At 41.8% G+C, this 17,500-nt stretch overlaps 1 protein-coding gene across 1 annotated transcript in view; it reads right to left on the bottom strand.

Moving 5' to 3' along the window:
• Positions 1-17,500, bottom strand: part of Camkmt (calmodulin-lysine N-methyltransferase) — a 392,271-nt gene that overhangs the window by 5,543 nt on the left and 369,228 nt on the right. The window contains exons 9-10 of the mRNA XM_026385748.2: positions 11,368-11,431; positions 592-723 (exon numbers count right to left, since the gene is read on the bottom strand). Coding sequence (XP_026241533.2) covers positions 592-723; positions 11,368-11,431 — 196 coding nt within the window. The remainder of the gene's footprint in view (positions 1-591; positions 724-11,367; positions 11,432-17,500) is intronic.

Raw genomic sequence — 17,500 nt, 5'->3', positions numbered from 1 at the left:
AAAGGCTGATAACATTGCTTTATGTAAGCAGGCTTAGAAATCACTCTCAGATAAGTGCTTTTGACCTAAATCTTGTAGCGCCTCGATGTGACATATAACCCCACAACTGTGAAATTCTGTATGAGATTTAACAGTCTCAAACTGCCAACTGACCCAGCCATAAAGCAAGCAGAGATAAGGATTTACAGTCCAACATGATACAATTAGACATTCACCTTCTATTTATTTCAGTGTAGCTAAGCATTTAACCTACTTAAAAGCCGAAGGTTTTCATTAAAATACAAATGCATGTTTATCATTCATTCTATGCCACCTCCTCTTGCATCTTACAAATTAGTCTATTATGAATGAAAAGATTAGTTTGTTTTAGAGAAAGGAGTAAACAGGAACGGTTTCTGTAAAATCCTTCTAGACATGCAAAGATAAAAGATGGCTTTACCACACAAAATAATCAGATACAAATAGCTGTTCAGAAGCAACACACCTAAGGAGTACTTTAATCAAATATTTAGGTTACCTGCCAAAAAGACCATGATCTCTTCAAAATGCAATGCGGATTAAAGTGTTATCTAACACAAGCAGAAAACTAACCTTGGAGTGGAAGTTTGAAATGTGTTCATCATAATTTTCATGTCTTTGGAGAGAGAAACCAGCTTTTTCAGCTAGATTGCAAAACTGGTTTAAAGTATTCCCTCGGTGTGGGGCGAACACCATTGCTTTTCCCTAGAACATTAAAATAGAAATTCACGCATTTTAAAACTGGAAGGCAACAAAACATAATAGACATTGGTCAAAGCACTTAACATACTTCTCTCAGGGAAACTCAATTGTTCTAGAGATATCCACACAGGATGGGCATTCAAGGACAATTTCAAGGATAGCTATACATCAAACAAGGAAAAAAATACATATATAGAGATATAGATATTTCACATTCAAATGGCCAGTTGCTGTGTTGTATACTTTTAAAACAAGGCACATAATAAACAAAATGTGATTGAAAGTTAGCATTCTGAACAATACACACTATCTCAGGTCTGATGGTTTAAACCACTGACTAGATCTGGGGCAGACCCACTCACCTGTGACTCCTTTGCACCCACCAACAAAGCTCCAAAGCATGTGGCTACAGACACCTGTAAATGTTAATTTACTAGGCCCTGAAAATTCAGAACCAAGAAATTGTCCAAAGGGAGGAGTAACCACAATCCCTACTGGAGCACTTTCACATTTCTGTCCTGTCACCAGCCTTTTTCATGACTCCCTTGCTAGAGACACAAGGTGACAGGCTTTTAGTTTCTAACTTCATTGAATCCCTCATAATGGTCTTCACTCTAGGAAAGTAGTTCATCACAGCCATTGAAAGGCTGCTTTTCAAAGAATGTGGTGCAATGAGGGTAAACAGGCTGATCTAAATCACCACACAGTCTTTTTTAGACTGTTGCAGTGAGGAGAGTGGAGGACTCGAATAAAATATACACTGGACCTTAGAAGGCCATCTGACATGGAACTCCATAATGACTATCTGCTAACTACTGGTATGTGCGGTCCCCCCCGACCACATGTACACAGAGCAGTCAAACTTCTGAACCTTATTTTCTTCCTACTTTTTAAAAAAAGATGGCTGCGTGCTTCTGTTAATTCTAAGTTACATTTCACTTAAAATGCCACTTTGGTTTTGAAGGAATCATGAAACAATATTTTTGTTCCTTTTGAAAGATGATCACTCATACTTATGGGTCATTTATCGGGCAACTGGAACGTATGAGACCATGGGCTAAGCACCCAGGCACATAGCATCTCCTTTAGTCTACACCACCTTCCACTGCAGGTCTTCTCAGGTCTATTTTATAGGATGCTCGGAAAGGGTGGATAATTGGTAAGGTGACACAACCAGTAAGTGATTAGAAGCTCATCCTCCCATTTCGACACTAAGCTCTTTCTGCTATGTTACATTGTCTCCTTATTACTAACGGTGGTGGTGGTAGTGGTGGTGGTGGTGGTGGTGATGATGATGATAATGACAGCTACCACCGTGCACGGTGCTTCACAATCCCTCCCCTTGGTCCCCTCGGTGATCTTCTCCACTATGTTGTACCGTAGACATTCCATTTTGCAGATGATTAAGCGAGCAGTGAAGGGTTTAAAGAAAATAAGGAGGAACTGTGTGGTCAAAAGGATCCTGGATTTAAAGGGAGTCTCTACCATTAAACAGCTGCAGCGCCCAAGGACAATCAAACAGAATCATCAAAAGTCATTGAACTGTTGAGCTAGAAGGTACCTTGGAGATGACATAGCCCAATCTACTCCTTAGGCCCTCCTGGCGGACCCACTGAGTTTTGTCATCCATCAAATGAAAAGAACAAAGCTCCCCTGCCTTTTCTTTTTTCTTCCCTCCAGCAACTTGTGAGGAGCAAATGAGGTGGTGAATGTGAAAATAATTTGAAAAACAAGAGAGTACAGATGTCAGATTAGAAAAATCCAGACCACCCAAAAGTGCTATAAAAATTCTATCATTTCTTTCTCCCCCATTCACCTGAAATAAAAGGCACTGATATACTGTCCTGGACATAAAGAGTGTTTTCATACTCTGTTTACACAGACATGTACACACTCAGGCACATAATTATAGCAGCACCAATCATGCCACTACACTTATGGTTCTGTCAGCTTTTCCAAAATTAATTGCTATTTTCAGGCAGTTTTCAAACTTAGCAGCAAAAATTCATTTTTATGTGAAACTAGATATAATACATGGTCTCAGCAGGAAAGCAAAAGTCTCCATTAAATAAAAAAAAAAAAAAAAGGAAGGAATACCAGTAGGTCATTTTAGTCATTTCTAAGAGCTGGTTGCCACTCTGGATTTTTGAATAATGGAAGTTGTTTCATTTTAAAGTCACCTGCAAAGACTGTCTTCTAGTTACAATTGAAGAGTTATTTTTCCAGCTATTATCTAAGCTACATATCATAACGTTTACAGGGCGACAGGTTTCTTGGTTGGGCTGATGTTTGCATTCACAAAGCACAATGACCCCCACTTCCCACTTACCCCTGAGTTGGGGTGAAAGGTTAAGGGGACCATAACTAAGCCCATGGCAGTACTCTCTGCCCAAACATTTCTTTCCTAGGGCTCAGTTTATCTGTCCTTCCCTAACCAAGGTATCTAGAGCAGAAGCCCCACCCCACCCCAAGCTCTCTACCCCTTCTGTGGGCTTTGTTCTTGTTCTTAGCACTTATCACCAGGGACACGCTTACATCCTTGTTTGTAAATGCTCTCCTCTGCTGGAATGCACTCTCCATGACAACAGCATCTGCTAATGCTTATTCACTGAATTTCCTGGTGCCTAGCATGTAGTAGGCACTCAGGCAACATTTGTTGAGAGACTAAACTAAATCCAGATGTTGGGAAATTTGAAAAATACAAGTCTTTGGGAATTTGATGGCCTCATTCTATTGCTGATTCTTTTTAAAAAGATTTCTCCAAGAATCTTTCCCAGAGTCAGCTGCTATGGTGGCATGTCAGAGGGCAGTAATCTGTACCCAATCCTCTTCCCACAAGAAAGAGAAAGAGCAAGGGGGAGTTTTAATCTGTAATAGCTCAGTTATGAGTGTTAAGTTGTTTACTTTTTTGTTTTGTTGAATACAGATACTTTTGAGATGTGGATTAATATTTAGGATAGAAAGTAGCACATCATCCATTTATTTAATAAACACCTATTGAGCCCTACTGCATGCAGCCCCTGCCCTACACAGTAATGAATGGCTTTAGAGGCCCACCAGTGTCTCCAGGGGAGCAGGGCACTTCATCTGTGAAGCCATGCAACCTGAGAAATGCACCTTACAATTTAGGCTGAAAAAAAAAAATCAACACAAGAAAAAGAATATAGATTTCAAATTAGCCCATCACTTTAGAAAAATTATTTTCAATTTACCAAAGCACAACTTTCTAAGCATTCAGTCACGGAGTCATTTTAAACTCAGAATGAACACTCAATTGAATGTAAAAATTTGACTGATGTGCAGAAATTTGAGGGAATTCATTTACCCCTGGAGAGAAGAGAGAGAAGTACCACTAAACAACAATGATACTGTTTACATTGTGAATTCAGTTGTTGTTATTTTGCTAGTCTACTCTATACTCACATATTATAGGGTGTATACTTTTGAAAAAAAAATAGGTGTGCTTCAGGTTCATTTTAAAGGAATATGCTATGCTCGTGAAATGCCTTTATTCCTTTTTCATTTCCAAGCAACCAATTATTAAACACCAATGACATATTTAAGCTTATGCTCATTTTCTGTTTCTTTGCCTGGTTTCTGAGTCACTGCCTGCTTCCTCTCCTACCATCTCTCTCAGTCTCCTTTCCTGGCTTCTCTTGGCCCACTTGCCCCCAGGTAGTGGCCTGGGGACCACTACCTACTGTTTCTTCACACTTTATATTCTAGGCAATTATACTGAGGTCTGTGACTTCAGCTATCACTTACACATCAATAACTCCCAAGTCTGTAACCACACCATTCGCCATTGTCCAGGGCCCTCACCCATAGTTCCAAGTGCCTGCTCATCCCTGTGTATGAATATTCTCAAGCCACCTTTAACTCATTCTGTCTAAAATGGAACCCAATATCCTCCATCCCAAACCCTTGATTCCCAGGGCATCACCTATCAAACACACCCCACACACCCACATACTCAGACATGGAGCTGAGTACCTCCTAGATACTAACCACTTTCATACCCATAGCTTTCAAAATGAAGCTGGAAACCTGGGAAAAAAGCATTGCCTTTTAAGAATTTTCAATGCCATACCCCCCTGCGATTCATTGTCTCCAGGTGAATCCTGAATTGCTTCAGGGGAGACCTGGAGGGACAAAAGGACCAGGACTGGAAGTACTAGTTTTCTTCCTTTGTTTGTTTTACATCCCATTTAACTAAAGCTGCTTCACTTTTTTTTTTTTTTTTTTTTTTTTTTGAGAGGGAGTACTGGGGATTGAACCTAGGGCCTTGTGGGTGGTAGGCATGTGCTCTATCACTGAGCAGAACCCCAGCCCCCTCTTTTATCTCTTTGAGATGCTGGCTAAACTTTTTTTGACGGAAGGGTTTTGCCATTTAAGTAGGGGTTGGAAGGGTTTTGCCATTTAAGTAGGGGTTGAAAATGACTGATGTGGGTCCCATCTTCTTGGGATGATAGACAAAGCTCCATGTGCCTGTCCTACTACATGAGGATTTCCTGCTATTCTTATGTTCACCTTGGGCCAAAGTAACCACAGCCCCTTGGTATGTTCTTTTTTTCACCCCTTTGTCTTTAAACATGCAAACATTTCCTTGGAGTAGAATGCTTCTTGTACCTCCAGTATTTTGTCTGCATGGTGAACTCTTATTCATCCCTCAGCACCCAGACTAGACATCATGCTCCTGTGAAGCATTTGCTGACCTCATCTGGCCTCCACACAGTGCCTCCTGCCCCACTTAGCTCTCTGTCTCCATGGGTTGCACACCTCTGCTCTGCCCTCCCACACTGCTGGGCAGCTACTTACTTGCTTCTCTCTCTCACTGGATGGTGATCTCCTTTAGGGCGGGATCACATTGTCTCTTACTCCATCCCCAGGCCTATACCCGGCAGAGTGTCTAGCACTGAGGCAGTAAGCAAGCATTTCCTGGATGAATCTCTTAATGAATATACATTCAATATCTCCTTTTCTGTCATCAGGTCTACATGAGCTCCAATTAGAAGGTGGTCCACGCTGGACCCTGAGGAGTCAAGCTCTCCTGTACTCCAATCCAACCTCCATTCTGTGGCCACAGTGATCTTTCTAGAACTCACCGCTATCCGCCAATGTTCAATGGCTTTTTGTTAGTCATGATAAAGCCCAATTTCTTCATTATAGTGTTATTAGCCTCTTATACAATGGTACCCAAACTAGCGGTAACCTCACTTCCTGTCCCTCACTAATGCTAACCCCCAAATAAGACAGACATTCTATCTTTCTCTCTCTCTCTCTCTCTCTCATATTGGGGATTGAATCCAGGGACACTTTACCACTGAGCCATATTCCCAGCCCTTTTTATTTTTTTTATTTTGAGATAGGGTCTTGTTAAGTTCTTGGGGCCTTCTGAGTCACTGGGATTATAGGTGTGCACCACTGTACCAGCTAAGATAGACACTCTTATACTCCAGGGAGATAAAATTTCTCCTTGGTTCCATGCTCTTTAACACTCCACACATGTGAGCTCTGTGGCCCCCACCAGGGTGGCTACTTCTTTCCTCTTCTTCTGAGGCTTAGAACATCCTTCTGACTACTCAAGGCTGAAGTCCAGTGCAGCTGCCTCTTAGAGAAACCTCCAAAGCACTTCATCATTCTTTCTCCTGGTACCTCTTTCTTAGTACCGCCATGGCGCCTTCAAATTCCTGGTAGCTCCTGTATTAATCTGATCTGTGCTATGCTTGGAGTCTCGCAGTCCCCCTCATTCATATTTATACCACTACCCCACATTCCTGAGTCCAGTGCCAGGTAGACAGTAGTTGCTCAACAAATATTTGTTGACTGAAGACTGAGTCCAAACTTTTGAGCATCACATTCTATCTAGTAAACTGAAAGATTCATATTTTGCACTGACCGTGTGTTCTACCTGTGTACATGTTACAATTCTACAACCAGATTCTAAATTCCTAAAGCCTACCTTGTGTCTGAATCAACACCTTGGTGGTGCTTAGAAAAGAGCTTCTTAGGGCTGGGCCCCTCCTCTGAGAGTCTCAAAATGATCTAGGGGCTCTCTGTTGCAATGACCAGTGTTTCTTGAGCACTCCTACAACTGTGTGAGCTAGGTATGCCTGATCACAGCTTTTCACTGAGAACAGGTGAGGATTTGCTGGGCCTCTGATCTGGCAAGCAGACGAGTGTCCTTGAACAGTTTCACCATTCTGAGCCCACCCACACAAGGTAATTTCCCTAAGATAAGCAAAAAACAGAAGTTTGAACAGATATGGGCAGAGATGTTAGAGTCACAGAAAAGATGAGGAACTCTCCCCATGAAATGATATTACTCTTCTAAAATGAGAGTCCATGATTTCCATGTACGGTACTCCTTGGATATAGGCAGGACTCCTGGAATTTGGTGGTCAGCTAGGGCCAGTTGCTGAAGAAGGTTAAATGGATTCCAAAGTGATAATTCTGAATTGCTGACAATTGGCCAGCAGTGATAACGAGCTGGAGAGCTATCAATATTGCATCCCCATCCATCTCCTCATGCTTCTGAGTGAACTTACCCTGCCTTGCTGGCCTGGCTCCCCTCCCTGGACCCAAAGCCATTTCAGAGCAATATTAGTAGATACCATTTGTTGGTTGTCATTTATGGACTACAGGTCAACTTGCAGGCTGCTGTGACTGGATTTTAAATTACATTCAGGTCCTCTGATATTGGACATTGCTGTTGTCACAGACTTTAGGGAACACGAAGACAGGGAGTCACCCTATCAATCATGAGCAACAAGAAACCATTCACCAGAGGGAAAATGGGGGTGGGAGAGGTTGCTTCTTAGAATGAGTAAAATTTGCTGATTTCATTCTTTTTTAATAGTCTATTCTTTTCAATCTGTTAAGTTTGCTAGTGAGTAGTATTATAGCAGGAGTCAATTATCTTTGTGGTTTCTTTAAACCAGCAAGTTGAGAAAAGTGTCAATTTGGGGCAGGTGGCAAACCATTTCCTGATGAAATTCAGGGCTGCCTATAATGACTTACCAGACACAGGGGCCTGCTTGGCTGAGGATCTAAGTTTAGCCTTGGGATTTGACATTGCCCTTGGGTCAAGCCAGCAGTCCATGTGGATGGCTAAGCTGTCTCTGGCTGCTTGTCTTCCTTCATTTATGACTCTGTAATAAATATGGAAAGCAGAGAAACACCCCCCACCCCATCCTCTTTCTTTGCTTCTGGACCCTCTGACCTCTACCAACAGATGATTTACTCAATCTAGAAATCAAGCAACTGTAATCCCCAACATGGCAGATTTCACTTCTTCCCAGGGAATGTCACTAGAACCTTCATGTTGCATTATTTTGCTCTTGCCAGTGTAGCCATCTTTCTCCCCATTGCTTGTGGGGGCTGTCTGTAGCAAAAGATGTCACCTTCTTCTAGGTAGGCAATCCTCCTGGGACTAGGGCAGGGCCTACTGCAGGAATTTGGGACATAAAGGCAGGGGATAGATACACTGCAGGCTCAGTTATGTGCAGTAATTCCCAGAGTCCACATCAGAAAACAGAGTGTTCTCTCCTGCCAGCATTTCTCCAAGGAAAATGCTCAGAAAATGCTCAGAAAAATGCCCCCTACATTCTGTATTCACCATAATCAGAAAGTCTCTAGTTCTGTGGGGTAACAGGAGCTAAGTGTGAAGAGCTGTTCAGAGGCCATCATTCACATGACATGGGTTTGTTTACTGCTTGTTTCACAGATCAGAAACTGAGGCTTCCAGAGGATGAATCTAGTAAATGGCAGCATTCAGATCTGAGCCTAAGTTTTCTGCCCCTAGAGCTCTCTTCACAAGGAGAACCAAAGCTCTCACAGTTGACAGAGCTCCATAAGAGCCGGGATGAACTTCCCTGCTTTCCCTTCGTGGGGAAAAATGGGACAAGACAGTTGGTTCCAGAGCTCATCATTGCTAAACTGGATCTGGAATTCCCTCTAGCCAGGCAAGCATACCTTAGGACAAGTGTCTCCTGTATGAGCCCTGACAAGCTGGTACAGCAATAAAAAAGAACCAGCTCTCATTTTGGAATGTGTCCTGGGCACCAGGTACATGCCTGGTATTTACATATGTAAATATTTTATACAAGGTAGGAATTAGTCCTGCCTTTTTACAGGTGAAAAAACTCAGGTTTAGAGACTAGGTAGGTAGTAAGAGCACACTTGGGTTTTATATGCAGATTTTCCTGACTCTTTCCATTCACTATACTTGACCTTCAGATACTGGGGTCACCTACAAACTTGAAGCATTTGGCTGCATTGTGATTTCTGCTGAGAACCCTGAATTTGCAGTGTCTTGCACTGAATCACCAAGCACTCAAGATCCACCTGTGTAGCCCCCATCTTGTTTCCTTGTGAGCCATTTATACTGTGTTCAGAATGTGGGCCACAAAAACATGGAGGAGCTGTCTAGACTCAGGAGAACACCAAAGCCAGCTCTAACTAGAATGCTATAAAACCTTGAACGTTATCTTAGGCTTGGACTGTGACTTCTGCAACATGTCCACCATTAGGGTGTCCCTGGAAGCAGAAACCAGCCCTGAGAACTAAGAAGGGAAAGAGTCGAGTTTCCCCCATATGGTGGGGAAGAAACCCTGCTGGCCCACCAGCACAGGGTGTGGAACTGCAGCTTTTCACTGCCACGTGACCCTCCATGGTCCGCCTGAGTGAAGGCCCAGGCATGCATGTACCCTTCCTCCTTAGACCTCCCAATGGGGATGAGATTCTGGGTGGTAATTTCAGTAAGTCCATGTACCATCCCAATCTCAAACCTCCCTTCTGACAATGGGCCAAATGTACTTTAGGCTAGAAAATACAGTAGGCTTGGTATCTGCCAGCCCACCAGGGGCCTTCGTGATGCCCACTACTGCCATTTCTACTGCTGCAGGTTGGTGTGGGCCTCTGATTTGGCCTTTCTGTTCCTCAAATAGCATGAGTAAATACTATTTACTAGAGACCCTGCTTAGTCCTTTTCTGGGCTAAAGGTGAGTATTGGCCATCAGTAGGAGGGCAGCTGGGTGGATCCACACCTCAGACAGCAGGGGACTGGGTTTAACAGAGGGTCCAGAAGAGCAGCAAGAGATTCCAGTCCAATCTGCATTTAGGTCTATTCATAGCTTGGGCAGGTAAATCATGCAAATCTGCTCCAAAATGGAGTATTTGCCACAAATAGACTTTGAAGGGGTGTTGGTGATGGGGGAAGCACTGTTTGTGCAATGTGAGATCTGGGAGTCATTGAAGGCACTGTATTTATCTATGATACATTTTCACAGAGGCCTTTGCATTCAACAATCCCATTGCCCTCTCTGAAACTGTTGGTCTTGCAAAGGCTTAAAGAAGCACCCAAGGCTGACGGGTGATGAGGAAGCCCAGTATTCTTTCTTTGACCCTCAACTTGGGCAGCCTTCTCAATTGAGGCAGTAGCCCTCAGTAGCTGGGAACATGTCCCTTTCTGCCTCAGGCCTACTACCCACTTCACTGTGGGAATTGAGAAGGCCAATTTAATTGAATTGATTGCCACTTACAAAGCTGTGGTTACTCCTCTGAGAGGTCTATTTAAAGTTTCTGAGCTATATAGAGATAACAAAATAAAAAGCAACAGTGAAAGGCAAAGGATGATTATCAAATTGCTCTGGGAACCTTCAATGTGAAAAAGATATAAAAGAAAGATTGAAAGGTATTAGTCTATAAGTCTCATCGAGGTCAGAAGACTAGAACCTTTTAAAAAAGACTTTTAGAAACAAAACTTTAGAAAACACACACATAGACACACACACTGCAGTCATCATAGATAAATGTGAGTTCCTATCTTAGATTACATTAATATTGTTAACCTATTTTAAATTCCTATGGCACAGCAAGAGTCTTCTATACTTACAAGATTTTTTTTTTTTAATGCATGAGCTTTAAACTCGTTTTCTTACTTTAAATAGATGTATATTAACTCTCCGTTTAGGCTGCAGGACCTCCTAGCTTATTACAACAGCCCAACAAAATAAGAGTGGATACAAACTCTGTAATTTACTCACAGGCATAAATGGATATATAAATGTAAAAATGTGCACAATATTTTATGCCATGCTTGGCTTCATTGTGACCTAATGTTTATAATATGTAAATAATGGTTTCCTTTTAAAGCAAAGAACTTTTAATGTACAGATTCATCTTAAAGTCCTTTTTTTCCTTAGTAAAAACAGAAATAAAAAGAAAAAAGTATTTTTGTGCGATAAATAAATACCCAATGACAAAGGTTACCATTGAAGGGATTAAAAACGACAGAAGTCAACAGAAAACTTTCAATATCATACTTCTACTTTAATATGAAGATATGGTTATCAAAGGAAAAGACTCAAGAAATTCTTTGATAAAAATAATCTCACACTTATCTTTGAAGCGGTTTCATTTATTTTACTACCCACTGTGTTCCTTATCAGAAGGCCAAGGGTAAGAAGTTTCCTAGTTATGATTAGGAAAGAATCTGATAGATCAGAAGACCCAATTGAAGTTGGACATAATAAGTATTAAAGTATTACATGACATTAATCCTGCCATTCCATTACTCTCTCCATCTTTGTGCACAGACTAATTATTCTGTAGCCAGTATTCAGGAGAAAATAGAAACATACTTACCATGGGCCGGAGTAATCTCTTTATTGCATCAACAAGGCTGGCTCTGTACTGGTCCAGAAACAGACTGACATTGAGAAGAGAGCAGAATCCAGATTAAACTGGGTTTTCAAGTCTAATGATACTAATGGTGATAAATACAAGGCTCATTGCACGTGTTTGCCCAATCCTAAAAAGAGAGAAATTGGTTCCTTCCATTCAAGTGTTTGCTGGGGGGCAAAATTTAAAAAGAAGATATAGTGGTCATCATTATCCAGCTAAAACCAAGCCATTCACATGCTTCGGGTCAGGACTCACGTGTGGGGCATATGTTAATGTTAAAGGAACAGTTTCTAAACTGTTCTTAGTAGGTGTCTTCTGGGAGAGATAAAGCACTGTCCATACTTCCTTTGTTAGATCCTAGAATCCCATAGACCTGGGCCCTCTGTCTGCCCAGGGTGCTAAGGAACTGTCATCTAAAAACAAACCACCAGCTCCGCTGCATCCAAACCACAGGACAGGGGTAATGGTTTTGGTGACTGGGAATAACACTAAGATATAAGACTCAGTCACTAGGAGTGAACAGCTCCAAAAACAAAGCTTCGCTAATGTCAGAGAAACCATGGTAACTCTGGATTTTTCTTTCTTGACCTCCATGTTAATTCTTCTCCAGTTCACTGTGATTTTTCATTTTTCTCCTCCAGTCTTTTGAGAATTTTTGTTGTTCTGTCATCTTTTGGCTGGGTTAGTCTGACCCTGTCTTTGCCAGGCATTATTGTGGAAGTTTGGAAGACTGTATCTGAAATTGCAGGTCCCAGGTTTAAGTGTGGGTTACTTGGCAGTAGATGGCAAGTTAGTTAATTTAGCCATACCTGGCACTGTGGTTTGAATACATTCCACTCAAATTCATGCATTGGACATTGAATCCACAATGCAATAGTGTTGAGAAGTGGGAAATTTGGCTCTTTTTGTCCTTCTACCTTCTGCCCTTTTGAGAACACAGGGTTCCTTTCCTCTGGAAGATTCAAAAGCATCTTGGACAAAGAGTCCAGACCCTCACCAGACTCCAAACCTGCCAGCACAGAAGAGGAAGAGGGACAGCTCAGGCAGGGGAGCCAGTCATCAGATGCTGGAGTTAGGCAAGGGTGGCAAGAAGCCATCAGCCATCCAGAGTACCTGCACTTCCAGTGACCTCTTTGTTTTCTGAGCTCAGTACCAGAAGTAGAGCTTTGGAGGTTCTCTTTCCAGTCTCCTGTGTGGCAGAAGTGCCGTCCCTCCTAGGTTTGAAATTTATTGAAGTCAGGGAGCATTTCGTGTGTGTGTGTGTGTGTGTGTGTGTGTGTGTGTGTGTGTGGTGTTTTGCCTTTTCTACAACATTAGAAAAGCACTGCAGCTACAGTGGTCTAAGAGGTTGGCTAACTCCTGGAGCAGAGTAGCAGCATGGGGGAGATGGCCAAGATAATAATGGTGTATGGCTTAGATACACACAGCTTCAGCTTCAGAGCTGTTGCTTCTAGGTGATATTTTTGCAAAAAGCAAACAAAAAGCCCCCAAAACACACACACAAAGCCCAAAACCAAAACCAAAAAAACTGTTCTACTTCATAAAAATTGACAATGATGTCTTTTAAGGGAAAAGAGAACTACTTTTGAAAAAGCATCTTAACTCATAACACAAGTCCAAATGCATTGCTTTGCAAAGCAATGTAGAAAAGCTTTCCATCATATCTTGGCTTTCCCCTCTTACAGTGGCTGATCCCTTATACCTTAGAAATAACACCCTCCCCCTGCCCCATCTTGTGCTTTAATCATTGTGTTAGTTGGCTTTTTAATCCCTGTAATCAAATAGCTGATGAGAACAATTTAGAGTAGGAAAAGTTTATTTTGGGCTCATGGTTACAGAGGATCAGTCCATGGTCAGCAGATTTCATGGCTATGAGCCCCCAGTGAGGCAGAACAACATGGCAGATGGGTGTGCTGGAGGAATACTGCTGAGCTCATGGCAGTAGAAAGCAGGGAGAGAAAGCACAAGGAACCAGGGACAAAACATAATCCCCAAAGGCACGCCCTCAGTGACCTACTTCTCCAGCCACACTCCACCTGCCTGTAGTTAACCACCCAGTAATCCCAATTATCAGTCCAGTGGATGGATTAACCCAATGATTAGATCACAGCTCAATGGAATCATTTCTCTGAACATTCTTGCATTAACTAACACATGAGCTTTTCAGGGGAACTCTTGTATCCATAACAGCCATCTCGAGAGAGGTCCAGCGAAGCCCCACTTTTATTCTTAATACTGTAGGTTAGTCCCCTCTGATTTGGCCTCCCTGCTCCTCATGTGGCATGGCGAGTACCGCCTGCTCCAGGACCCTGCCTTGTCCTTCTCTGGGTTAACACTTAGTATTGACTGTCAGGAGGAGGACTACCGTCCTCCCTCAGAGAGGGCCACTGTATGTGGCCACATTTCAGACAGGGGGAAGCATCGTTTAAGCTCATTAGAGCTCTGGGTTTGATGTTTCTGCTCTGTGACTTTGGGCCAGTCACTTCATGTGAGATCTTGTTAACAAAGGCCCACTTATGTGGCTGCAGTGGATGTCAAATTAATAATATGTTAGTTCACAAATATCACTGAGTACCTATGACATACACAGGGCTCTTGTAGGCACTGGGAATGAACTATGAATAAGATGAAGTTCTCTTTCTCAAGAGCTTCCATTCTGTATTCATTGACAGTGCCCACCAAATAGTTACTTGCCAACTGACTGGTAGCTCATCGCAGTCCTTGAAATGGAGGAAGTTTATATAGAGTGTTAGTTTCAATGATCTTGAAATAGGTTATGCACTCAACTTTACCAGCATGGCTGGGGGTGAACCAGTGCTTAGGTAGATGTCTCATAAGACTAGGTTCTCTTCTGCTTTGATGATTCTCTCATTTGAGAAAGAACTGTTCATGGGAAGTTTCCAATAAGTCAATACATGTGGTTTCTTTGTCCACCACAGGTTCAGTGGAAAATCCTCTATGGAGAAGGTGCTTTGAGCAATGAAAAAAGAATCCTCTTCAGATGGGTTAGAAAGCATGCCAGAAGGGAGCAAACCTTACCCCAATCTACCCAGCAATCATCACTCATCTTTCATAAAACTATATCCTTATATCTTGGAATCCAAAATATATCTAATTCAAATACTACAAAAAGGATTGATGAGAAAGGAATTAAATTGTAATTAAGTCTTTTTAAAAGTTTGTTCTTCAGGACACTATGCCATATTCTTTAGTGAGGTAATAATATCTTTAGTTTTATTAACAAAACATTCTGGTTTTGCTCTTTAAGAAGCAACCTCTGTCAGTTCCTCGGGCCTGAAGAAGCCCTGGCTGGTTGGGATGAGCAACAGCTACACTAGGGGCCTCTCTCACTTTATACCTGTGCATCCTGAGAGCAGGGAAGATTGTCAGAAAAATAAACAGCACCTTACCAGATGAGCTTAAGGCATGCTCTTATAAAGCACCATTTCTACTTAATGTTGGTAATGGTGACAAAGAGGTTAACATCAGAGCAACTGGAAAATGCAGCTTAAGCCACAGCACACATTCCAAACACAGTTATTTCAAAGGTAATGGCATCTACTTCATCATTCCAAATCAAATTTCCCAAAAGTAATTCTCATAGTTCCCTAATAGATCTTTATTCCAAGCAAGCTCACTTTTCTACTTAGCTCTGAAGCAGAATTTATAACGCTTTGTAGGGTACGTCATATGAGCAATTTCAATGTGTTTTAGTGGGAGTGATATGTAATCTCCTGAAAATTCACCCCTTAAATAAGTCCTAATGGCTCAGAGAACAGCAGTAGCTTAAGTGGATCTATTTAAAAAGGCTGAGTGGGTCAGTGATGGGGATGGAGATACCATTTCAACTCTCCCTTCAGTTACTGATCAAAATACATTGACAGTCCAATATGCCCGTTTAAACACTCACTCTCTCTCTCTCTCACACACACACACACACCCTTCCATGCCATTGCTGGTGGCAGCGACACTTGCTTTGTTCATTGATCTGAATCACAGATTTTCTGACAAAGGAAAGGTGCTGGACCGTTTTCATTGCCTCCTTTAGAATCAGAATTTTATGCAGAGCACGGAGAATCTGTAATTCCTCTCCCAGAGAAATTTATTAGTGCAGAGCACATGGAGACATTTCTCTGTCAATAACCACAAAAGGGAGACCTATATGCAATTTTCATGGTGAAATGTGATAAGTTAAATTCACTGTTTTTAGACTTAACTTTCAGCGGAGGGATGACCCCTTTCAATATTTATTAAATGATTTTTATGGGAGCTCCGAATGATGTCATGGTTGAATCTCACTTAGCTCTAGCCCTTAGTTTCGAGATCTTGGGCAATTGGTATATTTTTGTCAGGGACCAAGTCTTCCCAGGTGTGAGGTGAAAGGGCTGATGACATTAAGCTAAAGGTCTTTCCAAGTATAGGGGGCTGGGAGTTGTGATTTAGAAAACTGGTGATCACAGCATCTGGAAGTCAAAGAACTGGAGCCTATGGAATGGTATTTTGATTTTGAGGGGAAAGAAAAACATTTTCACAAAAATAGTCAAAAAACCAAACTTTTCCTATCATTGAGGGGAAGGTAAAAATGATAGAGAAAAGTAGTCACAGTGTGTGGCCAGTGGGAAGATGCCGAGAGAGCGAGCGAGACGGGATGTGCAGGCTAATTTACTCTCTCCCGTTCCTTCTCAAAGTCTGAGGCTGTGGGCACACAGATGTGCCAACTGTCCTGAGTGCCCATCTGCTTGGCAGGTCGGTCAGGCTATAGGTAGCATTTCAGACATGCTTTCTAAGCCTTTTGAGAATTCAAATGTACAGAGTCATTTCTATTTTTGCAATTACAATAAACTGGAGAGCCGTCGAACACTGAATGAAAGTGTTCATTGGATAAGAAAACATCTTACTTCCAGACCTTAGATTGCATTGTGATTGAACAGGAGTCTGGAAAGACAGGCTTAAAATTCACAATCACTCGCTGCTCTAAATGCAGCAAGGACGGGGCTGGACTGCACACTGGCAGAAAGGAATCCTTATATTAAACTCAACATTAAACAAGTCAACTGAGGCACTTAATAGGCAGGTTTTCTTCCTACACCTGTGGTTAAATATTCTAATATTTTGGTGTTTGTCAACAGCACCCTTTTTCAGGTGTGACTCTTTCGATTTTTCTTTCTGTTTATTTCAGAGTTGACATTTTACAAGTTATTTAGGAACTGTTGAACCATGAAACTATTTTTCATTGTCAAAAACGCTGAATGGCGAAATGATGACTAGCTTTCACAGTTGCCTCTTTATTTTATAATCTAGTTGAGCTGCTAAATTTGGATGTGAAGTAAGAGACAGTCTCTTCAGGGAAATACGTTCTTTCCCCCACTGCCCACAGGTTTATGAATGTTTGAATGTAAATATATGAATATATGAATGATTTAAGAACATAAACATATCACCGCTTCTTGTAATCATGTGCATTTTGCTTGAACCACAATGTGGGTTTGGAATGGGTTTGTGAATAGAGCTTGTTTTCATGTAAATGGGATCAAGCAGTACCACTGGTTAGCTATTCAGGGAATCAGACAATGCCACCCTTGCTGGAAGTGCTTCAATAAGAATTTAATCCATGTACCTAATATTTGAACTCCAACTCTTGCTTCATATTCCTGTGGCCTAATCCAGATCTCATTGACTGACAATGACTAAGGGATGGTGTGAGACTTACCGTGATCTTTTTATGTGTGGCACCTCTTTCTGGCACTGAGCATTTCAGGTTTCATCTTGGAGGTAGTGTCTAAAGAGAGCTTTCTTCCCCCCCTCTGTGACATTCTAAAATAATGCAGATGGCCAGTCTGCCCCTAGAAGCAGCATCCATGCAATAACTGTAATAGGACATAAAGAACTCACGGAGCCCTAAGCTTCACCACTATGTGTACAACGTGAGCATTATAAACATCACTGTACTTTCTAAGTTTCTAAGCAGCTTACCCATCTCTGTGAATATGAAGAGAGACCATTACCAAAGCATTTCTTTCGGAAATAATATCAGCATCGTAGTGAGAGTAGCTTAATGTTTCACATTTACAAATGGGAAATTACAAACAGGCTG

Source organism: Urocitellus parryii, chromosome 12, assembly GCF_045843805.1.
Source record: "Urocitellus parryii isolate mUroPar1 chromosome 12, mUroPar1.hap1, whole genome shotgun sequence".
NCBI classification, from domain to species: domain Eukaryota; kingdom Metazoa; phylum Chordata; class Mammalia; order Rodentia; family Sciuridae; genus Urocitellus; species Urocitellus parryii.
Note: the sequence above shows the minus strand (reverse complement) of the source record. Positions and strands in the feature narration are given on the sequence as shown.